Raw genomic sequence first — 19770 nt, forward strand, 5'->3', positions numbered from 1 at the left:
CCCTATACCATGGTATATCTACTTACGCTATTATTTTCTATGGTGGTATGCAGTAATTTGTACTGTGAGAAGAATCAAGAATTAAGCAAAGGGTTGACTTAAATTAGAGGTGAGATGGCAGAACGCTCGACAAAATAACTCAAGCACCAGCGTTGATTCCATTTTGTTGCGCATTAGAAATCATCAATTATGATCGCATAAAGTGGAGTGGCTGCGTTTTTTCCACGGTGAAGAAAGTGGTAATATTTCGCCTTGGTAATGATATACCTTGAATATTACTCTCCACAACACACGGTGTGCATAACCCGAGCTGGCTAATGTTTTATTTCTTTCCCATGCAAATGAGCTGCATTAACGTAACGTTTGAAGGAGAATTCAAGAAGTGTTCTAGAAAGGGAAAGTGTTGAGGAAGGGGGAAAGGAAAGTAAAAATATTATCGTTTTATCTGGCCGGAATTAATGAGAGTTTTTAGCGTACGGCTCTTAGTATTCCACGCCCCTTCACGGCTACAACCCTTCCGAGGGTTTAGTACCTCTTAGACGACTAGGTGAAGGGTGAGAGGGATTATGCGAGGACTCCGTAATGTCTAGGTATAAATCCGAGGGCCACAACTCCTATCGGCCAACAGTGGCACATTATTCTTGTTATCACATTGGCTGAAATGGTACGTGTCTTGCCTGCAATCAGATGGGAACAGATGGTTCGGCTGCTTGATGACACAGCGGCAATTAAACCTGCGCTGCGACTTCCCCACTTGCTCAGCCGAATCTTGATTCACAAAAAGCTAGGCGACAAGTTCCACTTCATCGGGAGTCTCTTTATCAGAACTCTGAACTAAATAGTGATTTACGTAGCATTTTTTCACTTACAGTCTTTAAACGTCATTAACTAAATTCCTCCTGAGATTTGATGAATGCGTCTTCTGTTGATGATCTTCCAGAATGGTTGGTTCACTCACACCAGCCATTGATAATAATGCTAACGTAATTATTTTATAATAATGTATTATTTTTTATTTAGTTATTAGGTTAGCACAAACAATACAACGATCGGAAAAGAAAAAACAGGCTATTGCCCAAAACTTCTTCAATTTCCTAATTTAGTTTCAAATTGTCCAAATATTATAATTATATAGGTTATATAGTATATATTTATATTTATTCATTCATAGATACAATTATTCAGGTTTAAATAACAGGCAATCGCCCAAAACTGTTTTCAACCTTAGTTTAGAATAAATAATAATATTGTGCCGGTTTGTACACTAATATCAAAAATAACTGGCCTACAAAGATAACTTATATATGTGGTGAAAACATGATGTTTGATAATTTTATAATAATGTGATTGTATAGTAATAATTTGGATCGCGAACAGTTCAACAAGACAAGAATTCTAATAGATGGGAGTAAGTTTAACTAATTCTCGGAATTTATCTCTCTTCACTTGATCTTCCTTCATTTTTCAATAAAAAGTTATAGTTTTGAAGATTGTCTCTCGAGATGGAAATTGGAAAATGAGTTGGCAAACCAAAATACCAATTTGAAAATAGCGCTCGATGAAAATTTAATAAATTCATGCAAATCGTATGGTTATAATTGGAAAATAATTACAGTAGTAGTGAAACCGACATTGTTTTATTGATATTTGTTGTAACACAATTCAGTAAAAGCATAATACGATACATCCCAGGGCGACAGAGATGAAGCTATCCCCCCTATACAGTAATTGGCTATCAGATATTCTCGTACAAGAACGATGATGTCACTAACAAAACTGCTTTGTCATATTCCAATGTTCTGTGTAAATGAGAGGGAATTCAATGTAGGAAATGAAGCATTGTTCAGTCACTCATGTGGGGCTGTGAGCTCCCTTGCTCAGCTATTACGAGTATAGGAGTCTCAATTAACGGGAATATAGATGCAGGGAAATCAGCTTTCGTGGGTAGTTAAACATCATCAGACACTGGGGGGATGATTTAGCTACTGTAATGACGGGAATTATTGTAGTCACTAGACGGTGTTTAAGAATATAGACTGGATGTTTGGAAGCAATCATCAAGTTGACTTAAATTCATTCATGAATATCGGATGTAATTGGCAAAGGTTTCAATAAAACAGTGCTTTTCTAATAATTTTGCCATTCATCATTTTCACAAATTATCAGGGCTTGTGATTTTTCACTGAGGGAATCCTGATATGAAGATTTCATAAAAACATTACTGTTTGTGGTGTCATCGCTGTAGGGGAATCGATCACTTCTGTGAATTGGAACATTCATTATAATAATTTATAGAATAATGAAATATATCATTTCCAATTCATCAAGAAGATAGTGAAATGTGAGCCAGGCCTGTTCCATGAGGAGTATTAATAAATATATTTTTAAGGTTCCTATAATGTTTTGGAACGTCAACCTAAGATAAAATAGGACAATATGTGAATTCACTTCTTGGCTCAGAGCATGCTTTGCTTTGAACTAACTTCCAATCTTATCTCATGTTTTTCATCTAACGAAAAGCAGTAATTGTATGTTTTACACAGACTTGATATTTTGAATATATACGGCAAGATTGCTTGGAAAATTGTTCAGTTCTCTGGAACACACCATCTTCAAAATGAGGATTTGAAGATTCAATCTTGTATAGGATAAAGAAGAGATATGAAAAATCATGAATGTCGAATAAGATGTCAATGTACTATTTTAGGTTGTAATTTGAGTTGTGTGTATGTTGTACAGGACAAGGATGGGTGGGATGGCGAAATGACAGTCGAAAAGGTCGTCCAGTGGAAATCACTTTTGAGTTCGACCAGGTCAGAGAGTTCACTTCTGTTCACCTCTACTGCAACAACGAGTTCACCAAAGATATCCAGGTAAGATTAAAGTCCAAAAAGTCATATCTTTTCTGATGCTATAGAAATATCAATGTAAATCACGTTGCTTCAATTTTTATTCAAATGACATGTGGAAATGAATTTTATTGGGATCAATTTGATAGTTCAAGATGATAAATTGGAAATCAACAGTTATTGGAATCCAGTGTTGTATGCCGTTTAGCGATGATCAATGTGGACAATGTAGGAAGTAATTCATTTTTGGACAGAAGGTGCTCGAATGAATGGTGGTCGTCAGGTCGGGTGATAAGTGAACGAGGCCAAATCGAACGGAAATAAATTGGGGCCGAAAGGCAAGAGTGAGAAGGAGGAAGAGATGGGGCGATTGGTGGCTAGATAAGGATGGCTATAGATGATGCGCTGGGGAATGCATCACTGCGAGCCGAGCATTTAATTTCCGTAACCTCTATCAACATTCCTGACTAACCCCTTCATTAGCCGGCCCAGGGGGGAGCCAGCAGGCATCCCGTGGAAATTTACAGGGTACCTCGCCCCCCACCCCACCCCATTTGCACCCCTAACTCGCCACTGTACATAACTATTATGTTGCTGCTCTTCCCCCCTACCCTCCTACCCACCACCTTTTGCAGGAATCCTGTTGTGGAAATTCCTCTCCTCGAATACTTGGAGGGACTCAGAGTCTGTTGTTTATTGATTTTTCAAAAATACCTTTTCAAGACGGCGGTAGGGAAATTAAAAACATGCCGTCTTTGAGATTCTTGCCTGTCACTCTGATTTGAGTTGTCAAGCACCAGGCAAGAATGTCCCTGAGGAGCTCCAAGTCTTTAGCATGATAATCGGATTTTTGTCTGGAAGTGTTTCTTCTTAGTGTCTTCTTGGATTATCATAATCATAATTAGTCTCAAGTTATAGATTTTCTTATAATCTCTAATCAAGTATTTCAATAGGGCTACTTGAATGTTTAATTCAATTCATATTTTATATGAACACCACTAGTTTATTATAAGCTCATTCAAAAGTTGTTCGTTTGTACTCTTCAGACTGCATTGCTGCCAGTTAGGCTATTTTCCAACTTCGAATATAAGTACAAGAAATTTTATCACTTCAGAGAAGAAATGAGTCTGAAGGATAAGTTTCAAAAGTTATCTCATTTAGAAATTAGTTCCTGTCAAGTCGATAACTCAATTCATTCGTGAGAAGACTAAATCATAGTATTCACTTGTCATGAATGCTCAAACTAGATCTATTTTTAAGTGTTCGATATGATAGTATTTGACCAAGTATAGGACCGTCCAGTCCCCCTTAATCTGATTATTAATATCATTCACAATTATCTATAATTATTATCCAAATTTTCAAGCAGTAACGAAACCAGCTAATGATTGGGCCCCTCTATTATGCGTCACTCTAATAATGTAGTCTTCATTATTGTAGGTTTATATTGTATCGGATGACCATGGTATATTTACAATAGTACTATTGCCCTTAACGGGGTCCGGCCTAGGTAAAAATTCCCAAAAATTCAAAATTCGAATTTTGCCGCCATTGCATGCATCATATATTTTAGACTGCTCCGATGTTCTGAATATAATGATATACAACATTCCTCTCTATTCGATTATAAAATTAAACACGTTTTTTCTCCAGAGTGTCGTATGAATTCTTCTCGATTTTTCTAACATCAGTATATTAGAAAAAGATCGATTTCAACAGTCTGGCACATGAGAAAAAACTGATGGTGATGGAGAAAAAACTCGTGATGAACAAGCCTTTTTGATAGGAAGTGAATTCGAGTACCCTAGCCAAAGTAGCACCCTAGGGTTAAAGCAAGTAAACATCTGCCAGTTGATTGTGATAAGAGTGCATTATGGGAGTAGGGATGAAATGAATGTCAGGATGATTTGAGTGGAGGGTAAGGTGTTTGTAATGGGAGTGAGAGTGATGGACATGTGAGGGAGGGAGGAGGAAGAGGTGGTCTGTGACCCTAGAAGGCAAAACGATTGAAAAAGTTCAGTGTCAGCTGATTGATTGAGTGCTCTCTTCAATACGGGGGAAATGAGCAATCAAACTTGCAGGGAGTATGGGTGGCCCACACAAAGTTGAAATGCGCTTGTATGATTCTTCTTGTGTGCACATCATTGTTGAAGATGTATTTACTCATTTCTTTATTATCTGTTAGTTCTAAATTTATTAAACCAGAATAATTCACTAATAACTTTGAAGTGAATGAGATAATCATCTCCACTATGAACATTTAATTGGTTACAGATGAAATTGTGTTTCTAATGGTTAATTGGTATGATGATCATATGCTGATAATTAATCAATAAATCTCCAAACTGATGATTAATAGAGAAAGTGATTTTGATATGTGGAACTGACGATATATTTTTAATTCACCTTAACATGGAGAATTTCCACAACACATCTGTAACTATTATAAGTTGAACTATATCTCCCAATTTTCTTACCGGGTGCCGAAGTTTAGATGATTCAAATGGAATCGAGCTCATTTTAAATGATATTTAGTAATAATACACGCGTGTTACACATCAGGCTTCATATCTCTTTCGGCAATATCACTCTCTTTTCTTTGATGATGCCCTAGAAATACTGTCAAATATACAATGAGTCGAATGTTCCATTTCATCAAATATCTGAAACTTGTACTGGAAATTAGGATTGGTTCTGGCAGTCTGAAATACTCTTGTTCTGTCGTTACCCTCCGAAAGAATTCTCTCATATGTGGTCTTTTTTTTCTGGGTGAACCACTCGAACCATGAAATAATATCCAGCGTTAAGAAGCGCGGCTCCTTATCCAACTTGCACCGGCACACACTCCTCACTTGTATTACGCTTCTCAAAAAATCCAATTTGTCAGAAGTGTCAAACAAGTGTATGCTCACTTCCCCAAACTGGGGGACATTTATGAAAGAGTGGAGCAACCAACCGATGCAGTCTGTTGTTTTAGGGGGCTTTCCCCCAAACCGGGAGTCTACCTAATATCGTGGGCCCATTTCGTGGGTGTAAACAAGAGGAGAGTATCCTTAGTTTATGAGGCGAAAGTGAAGTTATTGATCTGAGCAAAGCCTTTGCATACTTAGCAGGTTGCTGGCTCGAAAAGATACGCAGGCGAAACCTGCGTATATATACGTGCATCATAAAAACTCAATGATAAAATCTTTTTCTCGTCTCTCTCCATCCGCATTTCTCTCCTACGTCTTGTTTAAAACCCCGAAACTTATTACCTGCTGCCTTCTCGAGTAGACATTCGTAAGAACTGTAACTCAAAAATCTAATTTCGTTTTATTGGCTGCCTGGCTTTTCCTGGTCTCATTCACTCCCAACTTGAAATTTGTATTTAGTTAGCAGTCAGGAATACTCAGATACGCTCCACAACATATTATCTGGCACTGTAACAAGGCACGTCCCAATTTATTTTCTATTACCAACAAAGTAGACAATCTTTTGACGCAGTGAAACAGGCATGCTATCTTCCTCCATACTCTATAAAAAGATTCCTCGTTTTTCATTCGTCTTATTTATTACACTGCATGAGACACTTGATCTGCTTGAAATAAACACTGATAATATCTGTTATTTACATATACTACATCACAACAACATTCATGATTATATTAGCGACAAAATTTACTCCCATCAATAAAAACCATCCTTTAACATCTCCGAGAGACTGGAGTGGCCACCGTAAATGAGGATGATGTGTTTCACATCTAGAATTGAAATCTTGTAATGAGTTCCCGACTGATAAGACATTCACAGCCAACTTTATTACATTTGAAACGGTCCGCCGGGATCATTTGGTCTACTCATCGTATGAGCACTTGACAATATTATTGTAACGTTGGCAAGACTGAAGAGCAATTGAACTTATCATGAAATCTTCCGGAAGCTATAAACTTTCTTGAAGATATAACCATCTTCTGGATCGATTACATGAAAACTATATCATTTTGAAAATGCTATAGAATAGAAAGCACCCTATAAAAATATTTCCACATGAATTGTACATACGGCTTCCAATTAAGATTCAAATCTCTAATCAACAATACGGAAAAGTGCTGGATAAATGATCAAATCAAATCAGTTTTATTTTCCAAAACAATAATTGATCCAATCACATACGAAAAATCCAGAAGCTATGGATCAAATCTATGGTATCAAATACGATATTACTCGTATATTGTAGGTATAACTTGATATGACTCGTATATTACAGGATATTATCATCCTTATAGATTATATTACTGGTGGATTCTAGAAATGTGAAGTTCTAAGAAATAATAACAATATAAGAGCATCAGCAATATGATTTAAATGCAGGCACTCTACTAGTTCCCTTGTAGTTTCTTTGAAATGACCAATGAAACTTGGATTTTTAATTTCGAAATATATCATTGTAAAATCACTTGAATGAGCCACCTGTTATTAAGTGCGGCATCAGAACAAACAGAACACTGTATCAGAACAAACACAACGTTGGTGAATCAAGAGTTCATTTGTCACAATATTGTACATCGACATCAAGCATAATTTTACTAAGAAAGTTTAAAAGTCAAAATTAAATATTGAGGAAATTATGTTTTAGCTCAAAGTAAAAGAAAACTTACATTGAGATTTCCAGCTCAATTAATTCCCTCAAACTTTAATTTAGATTATTTCATCAACATCGTCTTTTAGTGTTCTGCTCATGTTGGTACAGTATAAACAGGTGAACCACCTTTCAAACTAGTTTATTTAAGACGATACCGTAAAACTTCTTCGCTTTATCATAAAACTCAAAAGAAACCAGCTCTATCTTGTTTTGCTCGAGCGTTATATGGCTCTACATGGATGAAATTCAATTCCGAGTTTGTTTTTGGCATTTTAATGTTGTCCGAACATGACGTTCTGTCTAATACACTGGGACTTTATAGCGATTACTATGTCGCATGTTTCTTGCCGAACAGTTTACTCCCGAACGTTTTGCAGCTTTATTGCCTTCCACTGCTCACCAACATTTGAAAGGCTATATAATATCTTGACCATTCGCAAGTTTATTTCAGATATTCATAGGTGTTCCAAACCTGCCCACCTAAAAACAATTTCATGGGTAACTACTGTCCATAAAGGGCTTTAATACTGTAATACATATTTTAAACTTACTACTTACAAAATCAAAAATATAATGTTTAGTCTTACTTCAATGAAGTCCATTCTACTCGTATTCGTGGGAATTAATCTCCTATTTCCCTGGAACTGTAGTTATGTACTGATTGTTCTAGAAGGAAAACTCCTAACCACCACAGATCCACAATATGCCACGAGTTTAAACTAATAAAACTTGTCCTTATTCTTCAACTTCTCCTTTACTTCACCCTGGTTACTAGAAATCATATTATAAAAACTAAACTTGATTCAGTAATAAGTCGGTGATGGAAACTATTGTTGTTTATTCAAAATTCTATAAATAAATAGTTATTAGATACATTTTTGAGAATCCATTGAAAGTGGCATTAAAATATTTGTTTTGACTTATCTGAATTTAATGTAGAGAACTAATGTCTAGGAATCTAATGTCTGAGAAGTGAGAACTAAAATTATTGAATTATTTCATTAATTACTGCATTCACAAACATTATCACAGTGATGAATATTAGATAATTATTCATATTGGATTGATTTTCCTTATATTTTCATTATTGAATCTGTACCAGCCTGCTCTCTCTGTCTATGTTTTGTTCATTGTCCAGCTGTATTGCATTCTAGCTGATGCTCTATCATGCGGACGTAATTTTATCACTTGCAATATTGATTATTTCCACATATTTATATTGATAGCTATATAGTGTAGTTGAAGAAAGGAGTTTTATCAGTATTATTATTTCTATTTCAATATTATAATGATGAATTTCCTTACTTTTACTCGATTATCATGTATCATTATCATTATCAGTGTATAGGTTGGTTATTTTCTTACAGTTGCACAAGTTCTTCTCTTTTTCTTTTTTTGTAAAAATAAATGTATACACAGTCATCAATTATGAACACAAATTATTGAATTTGATCCCACCATCCCTTGCCCACAATTTTTGCCAACCTCAATGCCAGCCAATCAATGTAGAACGTGCCGCTGCATCAAAAGCTAACGAAAAATCAACTGCTGTGCAGTCAAAGTTTACTAATTAATTTTATCTATAGGAAAATCTTTTGAGCCGCGTTTTGCTCGATAGATGATGAACCGATAGGGAGTGCACAGCGCCAACAAAGTACTGCAGGACGATAACATGAGTAGGCTTGTTAATTGAACAAGGAGCTTGAGCGAATTCAGACTATACTTTGTATATGATATCGATTGCCCTGATGTAGGATGGGGGTCAGGATAAGGGGGGAGGGGAACGAGTGAAATGAACCCCCGAGGCAGTAGCGCTTTCATTCAGATGAAAGTGCATTTCACATTTACCCCTTCCCCGCTTCAAACATTTCCCCCACCAGGTCTCAATGGGTTTCCCCACCCCCTTCCAATAATACTCTGGTGGGCTCGGTTTAAAGTTGCTGAGTTCGACATTCAGATTTTCCTGATAAGGAGAGCGCGGGGTGAGTGGTGAGGGGTGAGGGCTACGGCAATTAATGGATGCTGAACTGAACAACAGAGACAGCAGCAATGTAAGTATTCCTAATCTGGGTGAGAGCAGCTTACCAACTGCCTCTGATAGCCTACACGTTCCCCCAACACATATTCTTGAACTCTTCAACGTTTTCCCCTCTTTTTTCGTTTGCCATTTCATTGTACTTACCTGATCCGCTACCTAAAGAAGTTGCGTGCCTTATCTCTTTCCTCATCCCCTTGCACTTTTCAGTTGCCTTTTCACTTGCAAAAAGTAACAAGCACGTATTGGCTTTGAGCTAATGATGTGTCTTTCATACGCCGGCTGCAAAAAACTGCGCCAAAGAAGGATGTCGGAAAAACCGGATGAAGTTGAGATATCATTAGAGCGTAAGATGTTCATTATTTTTCAAACGAGTGTTCTCTTCCAGGTACGTTGATTCTGAAGTGTTGGAGTTTTTAAATCTACAAATTGTGTATAACTATTAACTATGAACACTACATATGTGGCCTGTTACGTAACAATTTGAAAGTACTGTGATTTAATTCTACAAATTGTCTATCACTAATAATATTACTATGAACACTACACTTGTGGACTGTTACGTAAAAATTAGATTCTATAGGGGATCTATAGGGAATCATATTGATCTATTGGGAAAATCAGTACATACTAAATCGAATGAGATAATAACCAAGATTAGATAGCATCAGCTTGTTCTGGCTAAATGGTACAAGAACCTAAAAAGGATTTGAAGGAAGTTTATTGCTCATAAATAGATTATTATATAAAATATTTGAAGATTGAGGTTATGTAGATGTATTCACGGATCGGTGACCTAGAGATCGATCAAACCGAAGAACGTAGAATCTGACCAAAACCCCTTGGCAGAGCTTTATTGCAATCGGATGGTGTGCAATGTGAAAAAACACCCGTCCACGTGGCTAATTATTAGGTAGCATGGAATTAATATTAATGTATAGAATATTAACTAGCATGCAAAGAGCATAAATAAAAAACCAAATAAAAATAATTTAATGTATTCAGGAAATAAGAGTTACCAGGCGCATGAATACCGAATAAAATTTGCATGCACCAATAGTAAAACGGCAGTTAATAGGCGGCAACTGTAGGCCAATTCAAAAATATTTATATATATTTATATAAATGTACTAGATTTGTGTTAAAAATTTGTGTAATCTATGTTATCGATATGGCTCGAATGCAAAGAAATTATTAATCATATAATCTAAGCAATATTTTGGTATTTTTTGTAAGATCTATTTGAACTTAATGGCGGAGGATTAAGATATTTAAATTTTATGCTAATTTGAAAGTCGGAAAGAGGATCTGTAAAACTTGAGAAAGAAGAACCAGCACTCGCCAGCCAGATGCCACCATAAGAGGACCCCAAATATTTTAGAGCGAAGTACCTTATTAATAATTTTGTAAAAATTAAAGTTAAAGTAAATTATTAAATTTCTTAAAAGACTTCGTGATGCTATTGTGAAGCAGAAGTCATTTTTCATTTTAATTAAATTTATAACCCCTTGGAGGAGACGATTCGGCTACCATATTCCCGGACCACATGGAGTTGGATCGACATCGGCGGCTTACAAGAAGATTTTCGACACGTGAGTGATTAAATTTGAATTTAGTGATGGGCGCCCTAGTGCTTCGAATAATCTGATGATCAAAGCTAGCTCGCCGAAAGGGTTATTATAAATTGAGAAATAATAAGAGTAATACTTGCGCAAGTAAAAATTAGTATTAAAGGTATTTAATTGAAAGAAAAATATATAGATCAATATTTTAGAAATTTCTATTTAATCAAAGAAGTACGAAATCTAGGCTATTAAAACATATGCATATAATATTTAATTTTTTGCAATACAATTTGCGATAATTTATCATAGTTCTAATTCACTAGATGATGGCTCTACCTATTCCGTCAGGTGCCGAATCTTGCACCCTGAGATAAAAATATATATTCGATACAAATAAATCTACTAAATACTAGAGATTTTAATATATATATATTTGGATTATTAGTGGCTAATTTATCAAGCTGATCTTAGAGCACATATTTTTGATTGAATTATCCAAGTCGACAAGTATTAGCAAGTGCATATCGCAGCTACATGCAAAAGAATGCATATGATTTTAAGATAAAGGCACATGGTAATGATTCGTGCCATAAATCTAGAATATAAAGTTTAGCCTGTGATATTTTATTGATTTCAATTATTGTTCTATTTTTTATATTATATTTTTTATCGCTCTATATATATTTTTTGCCTCGATTGATCTTTGCATTATTTGTGTAATATATGTATGAAACTTTCATGGTGTGCAATTATTTTTTATTCCTCAACACTATAGTATAAGTATCATTTATATATATATTATTATTTATTGAATTACAAGAGTTATTGGAGAAGCCCATATCTAGGCCTATCAAGATTTTTTAAGACTGAATACTATTAGAAAACCACGACCTAATTATATTAAATCTCATGCTTTACCGACTGATGCCAAGCAGGAGGCTAATCGTTATTTAATATAAAGAATAACGTGACACAAAGACATGTCGTACCAACGTGGGACTGATGATGAGAGCCAAGCTCATTGAATAATTATTTGAAATTAGGTCAATAACCATATTGAAAATTATAGATAACTTATACGAGTTGTGAGGAAAACTGGCGAAGGAAAATTTGTATTACTTTTTGGGGAAACAAGAGCTTTAAATAGAGAGAAATTATATGTTTTAAAGAAAATTTTATATTATTAGTACTGTGAAAAATTACATGTTTATAGAGAGAGATTATATTTTATAAGCCTAAACTGCTATTACTTTCTAGTCAAAAATATATTAGGTGTTTAAGCCGGTTGGAAAATAAGTCGCAGCCTGTAAACTAGCCAAGAATAAATCAACAAAACATTGGGGGCGCTAGAACATTGTAAAAAACTTAAGTATAAATACCTTGTTGTAAGAGTATCCAAACACTTTACACATCACTGTTCACTGTAAGTCCCGGTTTGTGTCTTTTTTTTTTTAAGCATTCTCGCTTATCATTCTTATCACTGTTTAATTAGCATTTATCATATTTGACATAATGAATCACACTCCCGCAAACTCTGAAGTTTCATATATGTACGGCGGTTGCACAGATCCCACTTTGTCGACTCCGAGCACATCAAACCCCACCACGGTAGATGCCAATACGCCACGAGAAAGGGAACCAGGAAGCGTCGGGTCGATAGTCTTCGATCCACCAGGTCTGCAACCTCTATCCTCCACTCGAATCGACGCCGCTGACACACCATTGAATCAACGGATAGTAGAGATCAACTTTGAAGGGGGCGAGGAGCAGCCTGCAGAACCCGCATCGCCGGAGGCCGAGTCACACCTGGGCAAACAAAGTATATTTTCAATCACAGAATTAGATCCGCTTCAAAAGGTAATAATGGAACAAACTAGTAGCACTTTCAACATTATGTTACAAAAAACAATGGATGGTATGATGCAGGAGATTAAAAAAGAGATTGCTACAGTAAAAGAGGAAAATAAACAAACAGTGGAACAGGGTATGAAAGAGACCACAGGCGCTATAAAATCAGTAGAACAACGGTTGGATAATATTGAAACTAAAGTAGAGAGTCATAGGGAAGAGTTAAAAGCAATGATAACCCTACAAAAAGAAAGTCAGGATAAAGTTACGGCAGGATTATCGGAAAGGTTGGATACGGTTACATGTGAACTCAATGAAAGGATAGATAACCTAACTACACAAATCACTACACCTATTCAGGATATAACAAATAACATTAAGGCCGATTGCCACCAAGAAATCCACAAACAAATTACCGTTGCCAATCAAAACTTAACAACTACAGTTGACAAAAATATTAACAATATTAAAGAAATACAAAACAAACAGATTAATATGTCCACAAAAATGAACCAACTGCAAGGTAGCATCAATCAAAACACTGAAACCTGTAAAGCTTTAAATGGAACTCTACTAATTCAAAAATCCACTCTGACTCAATTAAATCAAGAAATAAACGCAAATAAAATTACACATAATAGTCAATGGCAGATAACACAGGAAAAAATAATAGCATTGGAAAATCATATTCAACAACAACCTCAAGGAATTCAAACAGACAACCTCAACGTACATAGTATATTACAAGGACTAGGAAAATTTGATAACACTGATCGCCATTTGCAACCTCAACCATTCATTGATCAGATAAAATTAGTACAAACTCTTGCACCTACCTCTTGGAATTTTTGGCGTCTCCGTTTGACTAATTTATTGATTGGCGAACCCCTGATGTTTTTTCGGAGTAGAGCCCATGAATTTACATCATTGGATGAGTTTGTCGCTGTCTTCCTGGAACAGTATTGGAGCAGAAGTAAACAGTTGGACGTGCTAGCGGACATCATATCATGCGATTTCAACCCTAACTTAGACGGTGCATGTACCACTTTCGTCACTGCCATACAGTTTAAAAATTCTCAATTGAGCGAGCCCATTAATGAATCGGCATTAGCAAGTATTATTTTAAAGAAGCTACCGTATCAAGTTAGAATGGCACTCGCCACACAACCCATTACTGATTGTAAGCAGCTGATTAATCATTTATATGGCATACAGTCTGCAATGGCAATATCAAACCACCGCTCAGACCAGAGATACGCATCAAATCAGCATAATTCAAAATTTAATCCGCATAACAGCCAAAATTATGAACCGGTATCATATGATCGCTACCGATCTGCTCCTCAATTTGAACGCCGCTATGAGCACAGGCAAAATGGTAATTGGAATAATGAAAAATTTCAAAATCGTACAACCAACCACTATGCCCAGCAGAGCAATCGTAGGAATCACTATGATGGCCGTGATCGATTAAACTCACATAATAATCACACACAAAACAATTACAACAGAAATTATAAACCGCCACCTCAACAAGTAAGTACAAATTATACATTAGCACATGCAATAGGAATGAATCAACAAAAAACCCGGAACCCAACACCCAACGACCCTCCACCAGATATACCGAAAACTACAGCTAATAAACCAGGACTATATGATACCCCCGATATAACAAGCACAAGCTCAAATGAAACAAACCAAGAAAAGCAGGATATTTCAATGTCATACACCACATTCAGAAATGATTTACCGGAGACTTTGTTACAAGAAACACAAGATAACCCACCACCAGACACACAGGAGCCCATACAAGACAGCCTATCACAAAAAACCGCCGCCCAACATGCAATTAAAGCCAGCCGCAAGCAACAACCTCTATTAAGCATCCTGTTCCCTACTGAAGATCTCTCACCGCCGGAGAACACCAACAGCCACCAGGATCATGCACTAATTAAGGAGTTAGTTAATACAGAAAAGATAAAAAATGTAACAGACCCGTGCACTGAACCTACAACCGCCTATCAAGGGATACCACCGAAGCGCATCAAGGACCAAGAGGATGACACCAGGGAGGACGGCATCCAGGACAAGAGGAGTGACCACCGAAAGGCCCGGAGACAAAGGCGCCCGAGGACACCCAGCCGACATCAGGACAGAGAGGACGGCATTCGGGAGAACACGCACCGCAAGGCCCGGAGGCGGAAGAAACGGAGGAACCGCGCGCGCCGATGGAAGCCGCATGCACGCTTCAAGAGGCAAAGAAGGACACCGGACCGACACCGAGGAGGACAGGAGCGGACCGACGGCGTGCATCCGCGGCACATACGTTTTAAAACAGATAATCAGCGGTGTGACCGGCAAAATGGGCTAAAGAAATGTGACAAAAACGGATTGAATGAATGTATTAAAAATGGAACCGATAAGACTACTATGGATTCGTGCATGGGCAACAATGAAATGGAAGATGGACTAATGAACAATGGAAAGTGGTTAATAAAATCAAAAGAAATAAGGAATAATGGCAATAAAATGGAAGTACCTGGCTACTATCTGATGAGAAGTTATACTATGCAAAAGATGATAAATGTTTTGTTATGGTGTTTAATGTATGTAATAATGGCTGTGATATTAATAAAATACTGTGTTGTAGATATAATGGAAAATATTATATTGTTATTATTAAAAGAATCTAGTATTGATGAGTGGAAAGTTAATATTATAAAAATAGTTATTGTTGTGAGCCTACTAATTTATAATGAACCGAAATCAAGAGTATTAAATGAAAATGAAAGGAATGATGAGTTAAGAGTGCAGGATGAATCGGAAAAGAACAGATTAAAAGAAATTATTATTAAAAGAACAAGGAGTTATTTGAAAGAATACACGAGATACAAGGGCTTTAAATTTATGATGAAAAAATTATCAATTAGGACAGCCTCAACAATCAACAGCAGATAACCTCACCAGCCTACAACATCTACAAACAGAATGCAAGAAGATGCAAGTAAACCACGGGATTTCTACATGCTATATCGGCGAATTTGAAATAATATGATAAGAAATCAAGGAAAACATTATTATCAAACCGATTACTAACCTTCCTTAATAAATTTAATATTGGTATAGGACCTCGTGGCAATTATGAAATGTGTGTAGTTAAGTTGGCGGCCCTGCAAGCGGCGAATTTAAAAATTACTATGTTTTAAGTGTTGTCAGGAGGAGTACGTTTAGAAGTTTATATTTATGATATTTTATGTGTGTTGAGGAGGAGAATTTGTTATTGTATTTGATAAAGGTATAAAGGAGATGCAGCAAATATGTCTGCGAACTGTGATAGAAGTATGAGAGTATAATTTATAAATAAAGTATAGTGTATATCGATGTATTGAAGGGTGGGTTTTCATTAAAAACATTGTGATTCTCAAATATTTTGAATTCAAACCAGGGGCGCGTGTAACATATTAAATCTGGGTAGATAAAAAGCCCTAACAGAAATAGTAATAGGTCTAAAATAAAGTAATTGGCTAATATCGCCAAGCAGATAATAACCAAGATTAGATAGCATCAGCTTGTTCTGGCTAAATGGTACAAGAACCTAAAAAGGATTTGAAGGAAGTTTATTGCTCATAAATAGATTATTATATAAAATATTTGAAGATTGAGGTTATGTAGATGTATTCACGGATCGGTGACCTAGAGATCGATCAAACCGAAGAACGTAGAATCTGACCAAAACCCCTTGGCAGAGCTTTATTGCAATCGGATGGTGTGCAATGTGAAAAAACACCCGTCCACGTGGCTAATTATTAGGTAGCATGGAATTAATATTAATGTATAGAATATTAACTAGCATGCAAAGAGCATAAATAAAAAACCAAATAAAAATAATTTAATGTATTCAGGAAATAAGAGTTACCAGGCGCATGAATACCGAATAAAATTTGCATGCACCAATAGTAAAACGGCAGTTAATAGGCGGCAACTGTAGGCCAATTCAAAAATATTTATATATATTTATATAAATGTACTAGATTTTGTGTAAAAATTTGTGTAATCTATGTTATCGATATGGCTCGAATGCAAAGAAATTATTAATCATATAATCTAAGCAATATTTTGGCATTTTTTGTAAGATCTATTTGAATTTAATGGCGGAGGATTAAGATATTTAAATTTTATGCTAATTTGAAAGTCGGAAAGAGGATCTGTAAAACTTGAGAAGGAAGAACCAGCACTCGCCAGCCAATGCCACCATAAGAGGACCCCAAATATTTTAGAGCGAAGTACCTTATTAATAATTTTGTAAAAATTAAAGTTAAAGTAAATTATTAAATTTCTTAAAAGACTTCGTGATGCTATTGTGAAGCAGAAGTCATTTTTCATTTTAATTAAATTTATAACCCCTTGGAGGAGACGATTCCGGCTACCATATTCCCGGACCACATGGAGTTGGATCGACATCGGCGGCTTACAAGAAGATTTTCGACACGTGAGTGATTAAATTTGAATTAGTGATGGGCGCCCTAGTGCTTCGAATTAATCTGATGATCAAAGCTAGCTCGCCGAAAGGGTTATTATAAATTGAGAAATTAATAAGAGTAATACTTGCGCAAGTAAAAATTAGTATTAAAGGTATTTAATTGAAAGAAAATATATAGATCAATATTTTAGAAATTTCTATTTAATCAAAGAAGTACGAAATCTAGGCTATTAAAACATATGCATATAATATTTAATTTTTTGCAATACAATTTGCGATAATTTATCATAGTTCTAATTCACTAGATGAATGGCTCTACCTATTCCGTCAGGTGCCGAATCTTGCACCCTGAGATGAAAATATATATTCGATACAAATAAATCTACTAAATACTAGAGATTTTAATATATATATATATTTGGATTATTAGTGGCTAATTTATCAAGCTGATCTTAGAGCACATATTTTTGATTGAATTATCCAAGTCGACAAGTATTAGCAAGTGCATGTCGCAGCTACATGCAAAAGAATGCATATGATTTTAAGATAAAGGCACATGGTAATGATTCGTGCCATAAATCTAGAATATAAAGTTTAGCCTGTGATATTTTTATTGATTTCAATTATTGTTCTATTTTTATATTATATTTTTTATCGCTCTATATATATTTTTTGCCTCGATTGATCTTTGCATTATTTGTGTAATATATGTATGAAACTTTCATGGTGTGCAATTTATTTTTTATTCCTCAACACTATAGTATAAGTATCATTTATATATATATTTATTATTTATTGAATTACAAGAGTTATTGGAGAAGCCCATATCTAGGCCTATCAATATATTATATAATAATAAACTATGGATTGCATCAAAAATAACATCAAAAGTAGAGTATAAAAATACGGGTCTCATCTTATATTAACCCGCTATTCCAGAGAGTAAGTCTCAAGTACCAGCTTCACTCTTCATTTTCTAATGTGACACACATTTCGTCGAGCGGCATATTATGTTATAATATTTATTAAACTTTGGCCTCGAGTGGTTTACTTTATGAGGGTGAGGTGGGTCGCCTTTAATATCTTGGAGCGCTCCAGAGATGCTAAGGCTACTGATGACGAAGGATGGTCCTTTCCATATTTAGATGGTGAGGAGGAGGAGGAGGAGGAGGAGGAGGAGGAGGAGGAGGAGGAGGAGGAGGAGGAGGAGAAGGAAGAGCAGAAGGAGGATGAGGAAAATGAGGAGACGGTGGCGAAGAAAAGAGGAATGGTTGTTTTACGACTGGGGTCCAGCCACTTTCTCAGGCACCTTTCATCTATCCTCCAGTAAACTACAACATAAATATTGCGTCACTGAACTTTTTTATGGGAAAAGTTGTATGTATTATGGTAACGGAAAAACTTTTGTTGCTCTTATTTCGTCAGTCAAGCATTTTTACAGACCTCAATTATCCATATTTGCTTTCGCACTGCTAAAATATGTAGCTTTACTCTGCAGTGCTTGTTGATGGAACAAGTCTAAAATCAACAATCAACATTGAGCGCTACTTGCAAAATATTTTACAGCTTTTAATTTCTATTCAAAGACGTGTTACCCTTAAAACATATATACCTTGTTATATATATGCTACAAGTCTTGAAACTATATTTTCTGTATGACTAATAATTATTATACCCAATTGTATTATTGATTTTTTTGGTGATAAAGGAAAGCCAATTTAAGGAGATACACCTAGCAGGATGTAAATTTTGTAACCGTCAATCAATGGGCCTCATGACAATTTAATTCAACCGGATCCACCAATTTAATGTGTACATCTGAAAGCACAGGAGTTCCAGTATGATAACTACATTTTGTATGAGTATATTGTATAGTAAAGAGTTTTCTATAATAATGGACTCAATTTTTGTTGAAATGCTGGAGAGTAATAATAGTGCCTGATTTAAGACTTGTTGTTTCCTTCCTTGTAAAGTTTTCATCATTGAATGAACGGATACACGCTGTAGATCTTGCGTGTTGAAAATTCTTTGAAATTAATAAATGATGAAAATAGAAAAAAAGTGAAAAAAATAAGAGAGTTTATCGGGAAGTCGGGTTATCAGTATTTCTAATCTAACGTATGCTTTCTCTATCGATGATAGTATCTACACGCATCATGCATGGCAGATAAATACTGAGATTCTAAGGTACTGAGAGATATGGAAGTAGGCCTACTTCACTTTTACAAATTCAGAGAAACTAGGGAGTTTCTTCTATTACAATGCTGTAGATCTTTCAAATGCTAGATAGCCTTTTCTTCATAAACCATTCTGCTAATTTCCAATCTAATATAACGCCTTTCTGTACCAACATCTTTACATTCTATCAA

At 35.6% G+C, this 19770-nt stretch overlaps 1 protein-coding gene across 1 annotated transcript in view; it reads left to right on the plus strand.

Annotated features, from left to right (window-relative positions):
- Positions 1–19770, plus strand: part of LOC111054104 (discoidin domain-containing receptor 2) — a 150806-nt gene that overhangs the window by 101187 nt on the left and 29849 nt on the right. Inside the window, exon 8 of the mRNA XM_039431380.1 lies at positions 2740–2873. Within this exon, the coding sequence (XP_039287314.1) occupies positions 2740–2873 (134 nt within the window). The remainder of the gene's footprint in view (positions 1–2739; positions 2874–19770) is intronic.

This window comes from Nilaparvata lugens, chromosome 6 (assembly GCF_014356525.2).
Source record: "Nilaparvata lugens isolate BPH chromosome 6, ASM1435652v1, whole genome shotgun sequence".
Classification (NCBI taxonomy): domain Eukaryota; kingdom Metazoa; phylum Arthropoda; class Insecta; order Hemiptera; family Delphacidae; genus Nilaparvata; species Nilaparvata lugens.